Consider the following 18828-nt stretch of genomic DNA (forward strand, 5'->3'; position numbering starts at 1 on the left):
ATTTGTATTTTAGTTCATAAAGTTAACTTAATATAACTAAATGCATTTGAAATGTTACACAAATGTTACTTTTCAGGATTCCAATTCAAAAATAGCAAAACATAATTCAGGATTCCAATTCCAAAATAGCAAAAATAGCTGATCTACAAGCTCAAAACGCTCGGCGATGCGACGTGTTTTGAGCTTGTAGATCAGCTATTTTTGCTACTTTTGTGTGACATACTAGAATGACGAAGTATGGCATTCATTTACGGGAAAAAAAAATTATGATCATCAAAGTTGCCCACCCCTTTTCTAGACTATATTGTATAGCATTCAGAGATTGTGGAATAGTTGTCTGGTTACGCGAGACTAGGCTACTGCTCTGGTATAGGTGATTTCTACACTGGTGTGGTTCCTCTTTCTGGTGACGCAAACATTATGCAGAAAGTCCCAGTGTAACCCCCCCCCCCCCCACACACACACACACACACACACACACACACACACACACACACACACACACACACACACACACACAGTACATAAGCCTCTGCTTCCCCTTTCCACTCAGTAGACCAGTCTTCTCACAGCTGCAAACAACTACAGCTTACTGGCGCGTACAATTAGGCCTATCACTACTAATAATAAATATAATTGTATTATCGGTATCAGTAAGAATGGAGGAGGTACATGTGGTACATGTGGAACTGCTGGGCTTCGAGAAACGACTGGTCCCCAGTCAACATTACGTACGTATTAATTCATACTTTTAACATAATTTCTACTGTATAATGCATCGATCTTTAACAGGGGGTGCGGGACCCCTAGGGGATCCTCAGAGTTACTACAGGGGGCCCGCCAAGTATTTAATAATACATACAATTTATATAGCGCTTTTTTGAGTACTCAAAGTCGCTTTACAAAATGGCAATTTTAATTCACTTTTAGTAACTTACAGGAGTTCTTACTGTATGGTGTGTGTGTGTGATATGAAATGTGAGCTTACCATAATCACAGTAATCCTTAATCATATTCCATCATATTCAAACAAAATCACTGTACAGTATCTTATTGGATATTATATTGATATTATAGCTATTTTCTCCCGCTCCCTGCGGTACATGAACCCCCCACCACTATTGTGCGGGGTGGGTCTATGATGGACCCACCACGCACAATAGTGGTGGTCCCCAGGTTGCTCTTAGTCAGGATGGTGGTCCCTGGGTCAAAATCAGTTGAAAACCCCTGCTATATACAATTCGGCCATTTGAAAAAAGCAGATCTACAAGCTCACAATGCGCTGCGATCTGTGAGCTTGTAGATCGGCTATTTTCAAAAGACACAAAATGACTTTTTTCATTGGAGGAGGTACATGTGGTACATGACATTTTTTTATTCCGGACTTTCACTTGTAACAGAGTATTCTACATTGCAGTATTGATACTTTTACTTAAAGTTGTACAATGCAAATTCACAACTAACGATTTTTAGCAACCTCTGCTGGTCACTACCGTCACTGCATACAATTTCCGTATTCCTCGATTACCCAGAATTCCATTCGTTTTCACCGGAAGCCGGAAGCGTTTCAAAAAGCGATCTTTTAATTGTTTTATACTATCTACGGATCGTTTCTCTTAGCCAGTGGAGCATTAGTTACCATGAGCTGTGCTTTCTTTTTCTGTTCTTTTTCGATCTTCCAATCCTACATTCTCTTAAAATCAGCGTGAGGTTCCTTTTTGTTATTAGCGCGTTAGTTCCTGGCCAAACAGGAAACCGTTGCGGTAGTTCCTGGCCAAACAGGAAACCAGTGCATTTCCACCTCCGTTTTCCGGCCAGATGACGTAATTTTCCCGGGAAAGTCCCCCCCTTCACCGTTCAATAGTAAATATATAAATAAAAGGCTTCCGGGGGTGAAATTCATGGAGTGGGTGTTGTGAAACTTTTGCCACTCACAAAAGATATACAATTTAACTTTAGTTTTGTTGAAAACGTTACCTAGTATGCCTTTAAGTAAAACAATTTAGTATTTTTTCCGCCACTGATATAGTAGGCATTTTATGTATTGCCAGCTTGAATCACAAACCACCACTTTGTTAGAACTGATCATTTTCCTTTTGCAAAACAGCTTGAGTTTTTGAACGATAAAATGTATTCTGAATGCAGTGGATTTATTGTACTTGAAAAGAGACAATTATAACCTCATTCAAACGGTGTAATTGGTCATGTAATTATTTTCAAAATGTTTATATTTCTTTCTCTTTTCCTCAACATTTTCAACAACAACGAAATAATAATAATAGCCTGTCTGCAATGGGATGCGATGTGTTGTGTCATTATCACTATTTTAATTTTGTTTAATTGTATATCTGGCAAACGTTTGGGACCCTTTTTTTTACAGTGGTTCTCAATATGGCACCCAGGGACCCCCAGGGGTCCTTGACAGGGTTCCACGTGGTCAGGGACGGATTAACCCCCGCACGGGCCCCTGGGTTGCCAAATTTTTTAGGGCCCCCCCCTAAAAAAAGAATTGTTGGGGGAAATTTTAAATTAAAACAATTCTTTTAAAAATCCTTAATCCTTAATCGTATCCATCATATAGGGCCCCAGGAGCCCTTGTCAGGGCCTCAAACCCAGCGAGAATCACTGCTGTAAATACAGAGGAGAGGCCCACACATTTGATATTTGATTAACATATATATTTAATTTTAGTAAATTGTCGATGGCCGCAAGGCCCAGTTCCCCCGAAGGGCCCCTGAGAGCCAAGGGCCCATGAGCCACGGGCCCGGCGGCCCAATGGCTAATACAGCCCTGCACGTGGTCCCCTGCTAAATGATTGATAGTCAGGAACCGAAATGGACCCTTTCACGTCTGTAACTCTGAGAGTGTACAAATGGAACCAAATCGACCCTTATACCCTTACATTATTGAAAAATCTAATCCATTTGTACACTTTCAGAGGTACGGGACCGTAAGGGTCCATTTGGTTAACACATTGTAATTTGCATTAATTATGACATTATTTAGTTTTTAAATGAATTATATACGTGTGTCTGCTGATGGTGAAATGTATTAATTAAGTTATTAAACCATAAGTTGTTATTTATTTGACAGGTCTATCTGCTGATGGTGAAATGTATTAATTAAGTTATTCAATCATATTGTATTATTTATTTGACAGGTCTATCTGCTGATGGTGAAGTGGAGCAATCAGGCAGAGAAATTGATCTACAGGAAATATCCTGAGATTCACACATTTCATGTAAGTTTAATACAAACATATAGAAATATGTAATTAAAATATGATTAAATAAGATATCCCAAGATCCACGACTTTCGTGTAATGTGAGTTTAATAAAAAAAGTAAAAACAGATTAAATAAGATGTGAGTTTAGGCCTGCATTATTTATTCAGTGGTTGAGCAGTAACAAAGTACATTTACTTGAGTACTGTACTTAAAGGAGAACTTCATATGACCTTATCTTCATATAATTGGTCCTCACTAATGCTCATTATGAGATGACACCATTTCTATCTACTCACTCTGGACTGTGGACAGTTCAGAAACCTGCCTACCAGTGACATCATCGATGGGGATTCCAAGCAATTAGAAACTACAGCCTTTCTCTTCCTGGAAAGTTAACCTGCTGAAAAAAAGCCATTGTTCTCTCATTAATAACACATACAAAACAATATTTTTGAAATCTTGTTTGAAATGACCAAACCTGCTTACCGATGTCACTGAATATAAGGTTGAAAATGGGTGAAGTACTCCTTTCCTTTCACTTCGCTACTAGTGTACTTTTGGATACTTAAATATGTTTAAAAGCAAGTACTCCAGTACTTTAAAGGTAGTGTACTGTAAGTTAATTTTGGTTAAAATAAGTGTTTAAATAGCTCTACATTGTGATGGTACTCATTGCTATAGAGTGTTTGTTCAGTAACAGGAGTCTCTCTAGCTTTTTATTAAACAGAAAATGCATTTTCAGGTCAGGATACTGATTTTATCCAATCAGGATAGAGAACTCAGACAGGATAAAGATTAAACAAATGAAATTGGAAGTGAAGACCCAAAGAAAGGAGCAGACACAATTGGAACTGGAACAGTTGATGAAGCTGATAAATAGGTACTCTTTCCTGATCTGGAGAGAAGGGGAGACCCCTGTTACTGAACAAACACTCTATAGCAATGTTTATAATATATAGTGCTTTAATCTTTTAACTAAAAAAACTGTTTTGTTTTAACCAAAATATACCATTAATTCAAGTTAATGGTACAATTGAAGACCCAGCGTGTTCTATTGACCAATTATTTGTTTACCAACATTGAGACTGGACGCACAGGTGATTGTTTCATGCAATCAATTCCCAACATATTGTTTGGGGGTGCGCTGGTTTCAGTTCATTCAACCTCCTCTTGTGTGTTGGCTAGTGAGGCGCGTCCTAGCGAGACATGATAGAATGGGGTTAATTTGGTGCCGGCCTGCACGCGCATTCTGGTTCTTATCAGTGTGACGTCGTCTGTTAAGGGGTCTATAGAGGGGAAATGTTGAGTAAAACAATTATGTATTTTGTTATGTAAAACAAAGGGCAAAGTTACATACTATGCCTTTAATGTGCGTGTGTGTGTGTGTGTGTGTGTGTGTGTGTGTGTGTGTGTGTGTGTGTGTGTGTGTGTGTGTGTGTGTGTGTGTGTGTGTGTGTGTGTGTGTGTGTGTGTGTGTTACAGAAAACCTTAAAGGAAATGTTTCCCATAGAGTCTGGGCTGATCGAGAAGAAAGACAGAATCATTCCTAACCTGCCAGGTGAGTCAAACATTGTGTCTATGTAGGGTTGGGATCATATAGTTATAATACATCTAGAGGGCGGATTGCCCCACCCCCAGCTATTCATTTCAATGAAAGTTGCTCAGTGGCGTTTTGAAGCACCCGGAAGTACACTATTGGCTCCAGATTGGTTCCATTGGGTCTATGCAATATTGGGTTGTGACAAACGGCAGACAAACGGCAGATGCACGTGCAAAATGCGAAAGTGTTGCAATATAAGATTTGACCACCAGGCTTGGCCGCTTCACTGTTCTACCGTGGTTCTGGGGGCTTGTTTGGGATTCTTTAGGGAATCGTAACAATTCCGGTTCCTTAATGATTCCCTCTTAACGGTCCCATTTACTTAATGGTTCCTTTTAATTATTCCTACATTTAAAAAAAAATATATATACATACATACAGTAGCCTACATATATATTTTTGGCCTTCATTCGCATTTTTGAACACAAATTCAATCATACAGTCAGTGGTGTAAAGTAACTAAGTACATTTACACAAGTACTGTACTTAAGTACAATTGTGAGGTACTTTTTCTTTACCGGAGTATTTCCAATTGTCTATACTTTTACTTCTACTCCACTACATCTGAGGGGCAAATATTGTACTTTTACTCCACTACAATTATTTGAAAACTTTACTTACTATAGTTACTTTGCAGATTTCAATATATTGCATTATAAAACATACTTTAACCACTTTAGCCCTATTCTATACCTAGGCTATTTGAAAATAGCAGATCAACAAGCTCACAACGCGTCGCATCACGAAGCGTTGTGAGCTTGTAGATCTGCTATTTTCAAACATTTTAGTACTTTTGGTACTTTAAGTACATTTTTATACCAATACTTTTGCTCAAGTAAATTTAGAATTCCGGACTTTTACGTGTAACAGAGTACTTCTACTTGCAGTTTTGATGCTTTTACTTAAGTAAAACATTTGAGTACTTTTTCCACCACTGCATACAGTATTGTGTACATATTATTGTAATGGTTCTCAAAGTGAGGTCCAGGGACCCTGTGGGTTGCTTGAGGGGGATCCCAATCCTAGTGATATGGTGACAACCCCCCCCCTTTAAAGACCCCTGGGGGCCACCTGGACCCGCCTGAACCAGTGGTCTAAAGCATTTATCAAACTAGGGTTCCTTTGAAGTGAAAAGGGTTGAAAATGACTGTTCCATTTTTACGCAACACATAGATAGCAGGACTCTAACGCAACATGAATTGCCACATACACACACACACACACACGCACACACACACACACACACACACACACACACACACACACACACACACACACACACACACACGCACGCACGCACACGCGCACGCGCGCACACACACACACACACACACACACACACACACACACACACACACACACAGAGAGAGAGATAACAGGATTACAGGATTATAATGCAACGTGAATTACAAAATTACAACACACACACACACACACACGGACGGACGGACGGACGGACGGAAAGTTTGTAATCTCAACAGCAGAATGCCACGGTTTGGACATAATATGATGTTATAGACAGAATGATACTTTACACTGAAATGACAGAAATACAGTTTAACCACTTAAACCCCAGTATCCGTATTTTCTGGGGAAAGCTTTTGCAGAAAATCTGAGCTATTATTATTATCATTATTATTATTATTATTAAGAAACAGCCGATCGACAAGCTCAAAAAGTAATATTTCTTTTTTACAGAAAACAGAAAATACACTAACACTAGCATAGAGCCCTGACTCTACGTAGCTGTTGCCTGATTTGTGCTTCGTGTTATCACGGTGCATTGCGTGCATGCGATCTAGGCTGGGGTAGGGCACGCCCCCCCCGATACTTGGGAGGGTTGTTTAAGACCCCGATTAACTCGTAGTGTAAGGCCACCTTAAGTGTAACTTGGAACTAGTAAAAAGCACATTTGCCTCTGAGATGTAGTGGACTAGAAGTATAAATGATTGGGGGGAAAAATGAAATACAAAAGTATTGTATAAAGTAGGCCTACCAGCAACTCAAAATAGTAATTAAGTGCAGTACTTCAGAAAAAGTACTTAGTTATACTCTCAGCAGTGTGTTTAGAGGAAGCACCTGGTGATTGTACAATTATGTGGTAAAACGTACTTCTGTGTTTGTATTTGACACAACACTGACTTGTACACAACTGACACTACACTCATGCACTTCCTCTTGGTGGCATAGTCACATTCATGTAATTTAGATTAGATAGCAGGTTATTTAGACAGATGCTAGGTTAATTTGTTTACCTGGCTGGCATCCTAGTTTCTGTAGTTTCAATGTACAGATGATTATTTTGATATTAGATTGTTTAGACAGATGCTTTGTTTACCTGGCATCCTATAGTTTCAATGTACAGATGATTATTTTGATAGTATATTGTTTGGACTGATGCTATAGGTTCTTCGTTTACCTGTGATCCTATAGTTACTGAGACACTACACTGTCTCTCTGCTTTCTATGTGTTTACACACGCACGCACGCACGCACGCACGCACGCACGCACACACACAAAATAAAGAAACATGCTGTTTTACTAGAACACAGTTCTAAAGTCTCTCTTATGAAACTGTGCACTTACAAAACATGTGATGTAACATGGCAAGAGAGAGAGACAGACAAGACGGCAAAGTTTGGAATCCAGTCACAGGTGGAAATGGGCGTGGCTTATTTGGGGAGAATCCAAGGGAGAAAGAATTTTGATTGTTTGACCGACGGTTAAAAACGTGGTTTAAAAAAGTAGTGTGGCATTTCTCCCTCGCCTCGGCCTAATGAGAATGTGTTTCACGGCAATCGCACGCTGCGTTCATGACTTGAGGCATTTTGTTCAAAACGGGCCACTCCTGCAAACTTTGAAAGCCAATCTTAGCCAATCAGGATACAATATGAAAAATCGAACAGATCCGTCTTGATCACATGACTATAGAGATAACGTGTCCTGATTTGCGTGATGTTTGGATGTAGGAGTGATATGAAAAAAGGGTTTTGCTGCCAGTGTATGAGCAGATCTACGTATGTAGATCTGCTATAAGTGGTTAATGTTTTTAATGAATTGAATACACAGGACCACAATGGAAACAAGCCCCTATCGTTTTTGTGTTATTCTTTTAACAATCATTGTAAATGTGTTTACAGCTCCCAGGTGGATGGACAGTGAGAAGTCAACAGAGACCAGGCAGAGTACTCTGTCTGAGTACTGTAGTACTCTGATTACCCTGCCTACTCACATCTCCAGGTACACACACACACACACACACACACACACACACACACACACACACACACACACACACACATACACACACACAAAATATGTATTTGTTTTGTCTTGCCTTGTGCAAAGGACATTTAAACACTGCCAGTGCAGTCACTCAATAGGATAACAGCCAGTTACAAAGTGCCTAATTGGCAGAACATTGTTACGCAGGCACGCACGTACGCACGCAGGCGCGCACGCAATATGCTGATCAGGGGCGCCGATATTTATAAGCTCTAGTGGGTGCGCAAGTGCCCCGTTCGCGCACGCGCTTGGCCGGATAATTTACTTTTTTTGGGGGGGTTTTGTAACTTTATTTCGGTTCATTTGGTTTATTCAGTGGCGATCTGAACCAGGCGATCTGATTTTGAAAACAAAAAATATATATATTATTATTAGTAAAAGTACTCATTGTGCAGAAGGTCCCATATCACACGTTTTCATATGTATAAAATGTATAAAAATCCTTTGAAAATAGCCGATCTACAAGCTCACAATGCGTCACAGACTAAAGTAACTAAGAATTACTTAAATTAAGTACACGTTTGAGGTACAGTACTTTTATTTTACTAGTATTTCCAGTTTTCAATACTTTTACTTCTACTCCACTACATTTGAGAGGCAAATATTGTACTTTTACTCCACTACAATTATTTGAAAACTTTAGTTACCAGTTACTTTGTAAAACATACTTTAACCACTTAAGCCCTATACTTTGGCTATTTGAAAATAGACGATCTACAAGCTCACAGCGCGTTGCAAAGCAACGCATTGTGAGCTTGTAGATCGGCTATTTTCAAAGGATTTTTATACATTTTATACATGAAAACGTGTGATATGGGACCTTCTGCATAATGAGTACTTTTACTTTTGGTACTTGAAGTACTTTTACTAAAGTACATTTTGAATTCCAGACTTTCACTTGTAAAAGAGTATTTCTATATTGCAGTATTGATACTCTTACTTAAAGTCAGTACCTTTTCCACCCCTGCACTGCACACAGACAGACACACAGACACTCACACAACTCATTTGTGTCGTATACTGTATCTCTAGGTCCAGTTTGGTCTCAGGCTTCTTCAAGGTCCGACCCGAAGACGAGAGCCCTCTGAAGTTAGTACAACTATATACCATATATATATACCATTAATCTATAACATCTAACCTCTAACATACTCTGCTCTGCACCTGTTAGTACAAATATATACCATCAAATAGAGCATAACAGTGGCGGCCATTTTGTTTACCGGCTCTGGTTCCACAGATTAATTCATTCAAAACATATTTGAAAACCGCCAAAAAAGTTAACTTTCGCCTTTTTTTGCGGTTTTAAAATACTTTTTGACACAGAATCACATTTTTTATGGTCATGATTCACCAGGAGCCTGGATGGCTTGGTTCCAGGCTAAATATAATTAATGTAAATATTTTTGGAAATCTCTATGGGCTGAATGAATGGGCTTGAAAGTGATGTGCTCCTTCAATGTAAACATGTGTAATAACCATGTTGTCACTATGATTGTAACAGATTCATTATTAAACATTTATGATTTAATTACTTGTTTATAACGCATTTATTTTTAAACATTTTCCTCCCATCTTTCAGAGGCAAACCAAATGAGAACTTTGTGCCTTCCAGCGACACCGATTCTGTATCTGGTGAGACTTTTTAATTACATTTAATAAAACACTATTAAACTATTAAATAGATGAATTCATATACTAAATTAACATTTTGAGGCGTGTTGTGAGCTTGTAGATCGGCTATGTTGTGTGACACGGTATAATTTTGACCTGATGGTTGAGCAAGCAGGCAGGCTCTATTAGCTCAATGGTAAAAATGGCAGCACTTGTGCAGGAAACCGGGTTACGTATTGCAGCTTTAACCACTTGAACCCCAGTATCGCGTTGTAAGCTGGAAATCTGCAATTTTTGGTGAGGAGATTTTGGTATAGATGGATGTGAAAATAACCGATCTACAAGCTCAGTGAGTTTGTAGATCTGCTATTTTTCACAATGTTTATCTGTGAAACCGAGTCAAACTGAATGTACACAAGTCAAATTGAATTGCCTACAATTCCAAGTGCTTGTCAGGGTAGGGGGGCCCCCAGTTCAAATATGATTATTTTGGGGGGGTCGCAGCCTGAACATTTTGGGAACCCTTGCCCTTTGAGAAACCCTGCGCTATAGGGAGTAGGGAGTAGTGAACGAGTGACTGATTCGGACGCAACCATTGTGGTGGTTTTGGTTTTGTGTTCCAGAGATCTCGGGGCCGATCCTCCTGGAGACCTACAGGGTGGTGGCTGACTTCACCAAGAGCACCAAGAACGAGATGGAGCTGCACACTGGAGACATGGTGGACATAGTGGAGAAGAGCTCCAATGGTGAGGGAATAGAGCGCACGCACACACGCACGCACGCACGCACGCACGCACGCACGCACGCACGCACGCACGCACGCACGCACGCACGCACACGCACACACACACACACACACACACACACACACACACACACACACACACACACACACACACACACACACACACAACTTATTAATTGCTTGTGAGAGGAACCACAAAGTCTGGACTTTTGTGTTTATCCTCAAACTGCTGTAACTTAAATTTGTGCAGTTTCATTGCATTTCAAATAAAGTCACGCGCACGCACGTACGCACGCACGCATGCATGCACGCATGCACGCACGCACGCACACACGCACACACGCAATGTAAAAAGTACTCAAATGTTTTACTTAAGTAAAAGTATCAATACTGCAATGTAGAAATACTCAGTTACAAGTAAAAGTCTGGAATTTAAAAGTAGTCATTGTGCAGAATGTCCAAGTTCAAAATGTATAAAAAATATATTTTGAAAATAGCCAAACTACAAGCTCACAATGCATCGGATCGCGACGCATTGTGAGCTTGTAGATCTGCTATTTCCAAATGGCCGAAATATATATAGGGCTGAAGTGGTTAACATATGTTTTGTAATGATAATCAAAATCTACAAAGTAACTAACTAAAGTTTTCTAATAATTGCAGTGGATTGAAAGTACAATATTTGTCTCTGAAAAGTAGTGGAGTAGAAGTAAAAGTACTGAAAATTGGAAGTACTCCAGTAAGGTAAAAAAAAAACTCAAAATTGTACATAAGTACAGTACTTGAGTACATTTACTTAGTTACTTTACACCACTGCGCGCACACACACACACACACACACACACACACACACACATACACGCACCGTTTCTCTTATCCACACCAAATGTGGCACAAACACACTGTCCAGGGGTCTGCCATGACAATAGTCACGCCAAAAAGCATAAACGTCACACATACTGTATATGGGACGCTACAGCCGTATTGCAGCAGTGTTTAACACTTAAAGGTAGGGTAAGTGATTTACTTTGGTTAAGATAAGTGTTAAATATCTCTATATTCTTATAGTACTCATTGCTAGAGAGTGTTTGTTCAGTAAAAGGAGTCTCCATGTCTCTCCAGCTCTTTATTAAACAGAAAATGCATTTTCAGTGCTCTCTCCTGATTGGCTTACATTTTGTCACCTACTCGAAAATGTACATATATTCTGTTTACTAAAGAGCCGTAGAGACCACTGTGACCGAACTAACACTCTGTAGCAATGATTACTATCAGAATATAATACTTAACCTTTTGAACAAAAAACAAAAATGACCAAAACATATCACTTACCCTACCTTTCACTCGCTGGCCATAACTCGCTGATCAGTGCAATAGAGCTGTGGTTCTCAACCTGTGGGTCGGTACCTCCAGGGGGGGGGTCCCCGCTTGATTTTGGGGGGGTCCCTAGATGGCAGTGAAGTGCCAAATTAAAGGAATATTAAGACCTTTTTAATACCTCAAAGAGAAAGAAAATAAATATACCATTATTACTGCATCAAAAGCAATCAACAAACTATACTATAAAAACTGGTCAAACATTGATTCAAATTGTCAAATAATATAAGAAAGAGGCGAAATTGTATTATTTTGGGGGGTGCCTGTATGAAAAGGTTGAGAACCATTGCAATAGAGGACTAGATTTACAATTGTATTGTGCGTGTGTGTGTGTGTGTGTGTGTGTGTGTGTGTGTGTGTGTGTGTGTGTGTGTGTGTGTGTGTGTGTGTGTGTGTGTGTGTGTGTCTGTGTGCGTGTGTGTTTGTGTGTTTCAGGGTGGTGGTTCTGTTTGATTGACAGCAGAAGGGGGTGGGTCCCAGCCTCGTACCTGGAACCTCTGGACGGGCCCGAAGAGTCAGAAGAACAAGAACCAAACTACGCAGGTAAACAATGATGATGCCACAGGTAAACAATGATGACGTCATAAATATAATGTGTATATTTTGTACTCCAGAGCAGTGGTTAACCTTTTCAGGCCATGACCCCCGAAAACAATCATACTAGAACTGGGGACCCCCCAACACTGACAAGCACTTGGAATAAAGAGTTGAGGCATTACATTTAGTTCCACAGATTAGTCCACAGATACATATTGTGACAATACTGTGTGTATTTATTGTACTCTGTAGGAGAGCGGTATGTGAGTACCAGGACGTATGAAGCTCAGAATGAAGACGAGATCTCCCTGGGATCGGGAGAATCTATAGAGGTGATCCACCAGCTGCTGGATGGATGGTGGGTGGTCCGGTACGTAACACACACACACACACACAGACACAGACACAGACACACAGACACACAGACACAGACACAGACACACACACACACACACACACACACACACACACACACACACACACACACACACACACACACACACACACACACACACACACACACACACACACACACACACACACACACACACACACACACATGTCAAGTATTCTCAAACTTTTCAGTCACTTGACCCCCCCCCCCCCAATAATCATAATTGAACTGGGGACCCCCTACCCTGATACATTTAGTTTGACTCAGTTCCACCAACAAATATTGAGAAAATAGCTATTTACTCAATGTTTGCCTCGTTTGGGTAATATTTGACAATTTGACCAATGTTAGATTTTTGCCAGACCCAAGGGGTTGGGCTTACATGAGGCTTTGTACCTGTTTCGTCCATACATGGGCATGGTCACTTTGTCCTCCGGCCCCAGCCATAAAAGTCTGTCCCCCTTTCGTCCATACATGGGCATAGACACAGGCTGACACGTCATGTGAAGTCCGGTGACGTAGTGCTCTGATCTTATAAAGTACTTATTCTGGGTCTGGCAGAACCAGGTCTCCTGGTCTTGTTTATAGTATAGTTTGTTGTCTTATTATTAGATTTTTTGTTTGTTTTATAGATATTAAAACGGTCTTCAAAGTCCTTGTCACTTAAGTAAATTGTCACTTTAGAAATGTGCAGATACCCTGTATACTCTTATACTGTATGTTGGTTTGTTTACTGTTGAGTGAGAAAACAATGTTGCACATTAAGCTAACCACCCCAAAAAAATGAATAAATAATAATATAAAAAATATATATATATGTTATTATTTGGCCCCAGTTTGGGAACTGTAGATAATCTCTACCCTGCGTAACTCTAGTACCGACGGGCGTGTGCATGAGACGAGCGCGGCTGCATCTGCGATAGTTTTCACGGCACTTGTCGCTTGTCCTGCCGCTCCCAACGTGCTCACTCAATGCAAATGAATCACTAAACGACGCGTGAAAATACCAGAAGTCCACCAATTATTGTCCATTTGTATTCATCTGAGATTTCGATTGACTTCCAAATATATTTCGAGTTGAGGAAGTCAGATAAAACGCTTAGACTGAAGTGCAAGGTAGTCCATGTTTTTCTTCTATTGCCGGACATCTTGGATTGATGCCAATTAAACATATCTTCAACTAGGATTTCTTAGGACTTTTAGTTTGTTGTTCTGGACACCTCCTAGAAGTTTTGTAATATTGAGTTATGACATTTTATCCATATTGTGCAGCCTCAGTATATATACATATATACATATATAGGCTAAATACAGTATACATACATACACACGCGCGCGCGCGCGCGCGCACACACGCACACGCACACGCACACGCACACGCACACACACACATACACACACAGGTATACAATTGTATTATATTTATAGACAGGAGAGGAGAGATTGTCATGTATACATATATGTTATATGTTTTAAACAGGAGAGGAGAGGACACTGGACATTTTCCCTCCATGTTCCTGCGTAAAGCCGGTCAGAAGGCGGAGCCAAACCCCACCGGCCCCCAGAAGAACACGCCCCCACCCCGACGGTATGTACCGTAGGAAATGCTTCATTTAGAAGCAAGTATTCCATTACTTTTACCCAGGTACAAATTCGACAGAGCAGCTTTCACTAGTTGAGTCATATTTGACCAGGAGTGTCTATACATTACTTTGGCTCAAGTACTGGGGTTCAGTGGTGGAAAGTAACTAAGTAGCCTACATGTACACAGAAGTACAAATTTGTGGAATTTTATATTTTACTGGAGTATTTTTAAATTTCAGAACTTTTACTTCTACTCCACTACATCTCAGAGGCAACTATTGTACGTTTTACTCCAGTAAAATTATTTGAAAACTTTAGTTACGAGTTACTTTGTAGATTTTGATTATTGTTACAGACCACAGACCTAAATACATACTTTGGCAATTTGAAAATATCCGATCTACAAGCTCAGAACGCGCTGCAAAACGACACGTTGTGGGCTTGTAGATCTGCCATTTTCAAAGCATTTTTGTACATTTTGAAAACCTATGAAATGGGACCTTCTGCATAATGGCCTACTCTTGTTGGCCTACTTAAGTTTTTTTGATGCCAATACTTTTGCCCTTTTACTCAAGTCAATTTTACAAGCTCGTAGCGTGGCACCGAGTGCCGCGCTATGAGCTTGTACTGTAGATCTGCATTTTTATTTTTACCACGAAATTTGTGCAAATCTTTTAATATATATATCTTTCTTAAAGAATTTGTTTTTACTCAAATCTTTGCATCTGGGGGATTCTACAAATCTCTTCTAAGTTGCTATAATCAGTGGTTCTCAAACTTTTTCATGTCAAGGACCCCCAAAATGATATGTATTTGGCCACGGACCCCCATCTCAAAATATTTTGTTCCAGGGACCCCTCCAGAAGCAAATATTTGAGTAAAAAAAATTCCTTTAAAATATATATATATAAGATTTGCAGAAATGTTCACGATTTCTCAAAAAGAGCAGATCTAATAGCTCATAGCGCGGCACTCGGTGCCACGCTATGAGCTTGTAGATCGGTTTTAATGGGTTAAAGGAGTAGTTCACCCCGAAAAAATGACTTATTTTCTATCAATTGTCTGCCTGCCTGCCTGGCCGCCTGCCTGCTTGTCTGCCTGTCTCTCAGGTCTACCATAAGGAATGTCCAGAGCATCCATGGTAGGTCCCGCCGGAGGATGTCTCAGGCCGACTACCGTAGGAAGAGCATAGTCTTTGTCCAGAAGAGGAAGTCCACCGTCCTCGCGCTGGACTCAACTCTACAGGAGATCAGCACCCAAGGTCTGCATCTGTATTATATTCAGTGGTGGAAAAAGTAACTAAGTACATCTCAGAGGCAAATATTATACTTTTATCCACTACCATTATTTGAAAACTTAAGTTACTTTGCAGGTATACATTATTACATTATGAAACATACATTAACCACTTTAGTCCTATTTTATACCTATCTACAAGCTCACAACGCGTCGCGCGACACGATGTGAGCTTGTAGATCGGCTATTTTCAAACATTTCAGTACTTTTACTTTTGGTACTTTAACTACATGTTGATACCAATACTTGTGTACTTTAAAGAGTACTTCCACATTGCAGTATTGATACTTTTACTTAAGTAAAACATTTGAGTACGTTTTCCACCACTGATTATATTAAAATCTTTCTAGTGGTTCTCAAACTCTGTCATGTCAAAAACCCACCCGTTTCTTTTTTTACCACGGACCCCTAAAACTTTGAGAGTGTGCAAATGGAACCATTTGCACACTCTCAGAGTTACAGACCTGTAAGGGTCCATTTGGTTCCATGTGTTCACTCTCAGAGACAGTTACAGACCTGTAAGGGTCCATTTGGTTCCTAACTATCAGTCATTTAGCTGGGGACCCCGGACCCCACTTTGATAACCATTTAAATGTCTCTTTAAATCTTATAGGAGCACTTCACCCGTTTTTATCCTTATCTTCATATAAGTGGTCCTCACAAATGCTCATTATAAGATGACACCATTTCTGTCTACTCACTCTGTGTCTCATTTATCAATGGAACCTAGAAACCAGCGTAACATTTGAGCATCATCTTACAACGGGGCTCACGTGCAGTGGTGTAAAGTAACTAAGTACATTTACTCAAGTACTGTACTTAAGTACACTTTTGAGGATTTTTTACTTTACTATTTCCAATTTTCTGTACTTTTACTTCTACTCCACTATACATCTCATAGATATTGTACTTTTATTTTACTCCACTACAATTATTTGACAGCTTTAGTTAGTCACTAGTTACTTTGCAGATCACAAAACATACATTAACCACTTCAGCCCTATATACATATATATTTCGGCCATTTGAAAATAGCCGATCTACAAGCTCACAAAGTGTTGCGATGCGACGCATTGTGAGCTTGTAGATCTGCTATTTTCTAATGATTTGGTATACATTTTGAACTTGTGAAATGGGACATTCTGCACAATGACTACTTTTACTTTTGGTACTTTAAGTACATTTTTATTTCAATACTTTTACTTTACTCAAGTAAATTTTGATTACCAGTCTTTTACTTTTAACAGAGTATTTCTACACTGCAGTATTGATACTTTTACTTAAGTAAAACATTTGAGTACTCTCACAGCGTGAGAATGGACGGCGTGTTGATAAATCCTGCGGTTGCAGCCGATCGCCATTTGATGGCTGAAGTGCGCCGTTAAATATTGACAGAAACGTTTCCGGATGGTTTTGTTGTGTTAAATCCAACGCCAGCGTTTGTTTTCCTCCTATACAGAAAACATTCCAGAGCAGTCCGACTCCAAGCCAGAGGGGGCGCTGAAGAAATCCGCACCGTCCATCCCTCCACGACCCAGCGCCGACCTGATCCAGGAGCGTTGTAGCGACAACACCCGAAAGAAGCTGAGCTTCCGCAAAACCAGCCAGAGTTAAACCCATGGATTAACCCGTTAATTAAGCATTAAGCATCTGTGTCATTTTAGCTGCAATATTGCAACACATGTTTTTTCTGAAAACTCTTGGGAATTAGAACATTGCTTCTCAAAAATAGCAGATGTACAGTACAAGCTCACAGTGTGTCACTTTTTTGATTTTTAATCATTTCGATTTTTTTTTTCCAACACAAATTTTCTCTTCTGGGGGTTCCTGGCACAAATAAATTCAGATGGGGGGTCCGCATACAATACATACATATCAATGTGGGGGTCCTTGGTACGAAAAAGTTTGAGAACTACTGATTTAGAAGGCATTTGTACAATCGGCCTCAGGTCTTAATGAGATAAATGCCATTAAAAGTGTTGTAAGCGATATGTTCGTTAGCTCAAACTAGTCGACTAGACCGTTTACAAAATTATAGTTTAACCGTCAGTGAAATGCTTCTGTAATCCATCATTATAAATCATATATGGGCAACTGGCAGCCCGGTGGCCACTTGCGGCCCCCACCTTCACTTAATGCTTCCCGCAGGTTAATGTCAGAATACTGATATATTATTGATTTCAGCAAACATGCAAACATGACCCGCTTTAATTCCTTCAGTCTATATAAGTAGCTTAATGACTAGTATTAAAATTATATTGTCCTTTTTATGGCCAATGTATTTGTATTTAAGGTCATGAAGTTAACATAAGTATAACTAAATGCATTTGAAATTAAATAAAAATGTTACTTTTCAGTAAAAAAAATCTGGATTCCAATTAAAAAATCGCAAATCTACAAGCTCAAAACGCGTCGCACTGCGATGCGTTTTGATCTTGTAGATCGGCTATTTTGGCTACTTTTGTGTGACATAGAATGGCGAAGTACAGCATTAATTTTAAAATACGGAGATAAGAGGTATCTGCCTGACAGTATTATGCAATGTGGCCCTCTGGAGTGAGTGTGGATATATACTGTAGTGTCCCTCTCCATCATCAAAGTTGCATCACCCCTGTTATAAATTCATGCCGAGTTGTCAAATCTGTAACAATGCCATATGCCAGTATGTCTAAGCATTATTTGATGGTCTCAGGATGTATTGCTTTTGCTCTTTATGTAGGCATTTAAACAATTCAAAATGTTTGCGTAAATGTCAAGTAGCTATGTTTTGTCAACATTTATTCATGTACGTGTGTTCAAATATCATACCAATAAATGTAATGCAAAACAATGTGTTTCTGTCACTGTACTTAACTGACCTAGATACAGTACAATGTATTACTGGGACTGACATAATTATAACATAATCGTCGAATTGCAAAATTTGAGATAGTCGCAATTATTTTTGCATGATTGTCATAATCGTTTCCATGTTGAAAAATTGTCATACATTTTCAAATGTATAAAAAAAATAATAACAGATGAAATAACAGATCTACAAGCTTCGTGAAGCGTTGTAAGACTGTTTATCAGCTATTTCCACTATTTGTAAAACATTTGTAAATTGACAAAACATAGTTTGTCAATTTATTTGACAATTAAGTTATTTGTCATATCCGCCCTGTTAGCT

General features: G+C 39.5%; 2 protein-coding genes across 2 annotated transcripts in view; one reads left to right on the forward strand and one right to left on the reverse strand.

Moving 5' to 3' along the window:
• Positions 1 to 18828, reverse strand: part of LOC308090414 (V-set domain-containing T-cell activation inhibitor 1-like) — a 183593-nt gene that overhangs the window by 43270 nt on the left and 121495 nt on the right. The gene's annotated exons all lie outside the window — the stretch shown is intronic.
• Positions 574 to 18489, forward strand: ncf1 (neutrophil cytosolic factor 1). The gene is made up of 12 exons (XM_080435587.1): positions 574 to 731; positions 3161 to 3241; positions 4709 to 4784; positions 7968 to 8067; positions 9145 to 9201; positions 9695 to 9747; positions 10350 to 10472; positions 12284 to 12391; positions 12638 to 12755; positions 14260 to 14367; positions 15473 to 15624; positions 17119 to 18489. Exons 1-12 carry the CDS (start codon positions 660 to 662, stop codon positions 17271 to 17273), a joined length of 1203 nt encoding a protein of 400 aa, XP_080291713.1. The 5' UTR covers positions 574 to 659; the 3' UTR covers positions 17274 to 18489.

The sequence above is a fragment of the Gymnoscopelus braueri genome, assembly GCF_963280865.1.
Source record: "Gymnoscopelus braueri genome assembly, chromosome: 8".
In the NCBI taxonomy this organism is placed as follows: Eukaryota; Metazoa; Chordata; class Actinopteri; order Myctophiformes; family Myctophidae; genus Gymnoscopelus; species Gymnoscopelus braueri.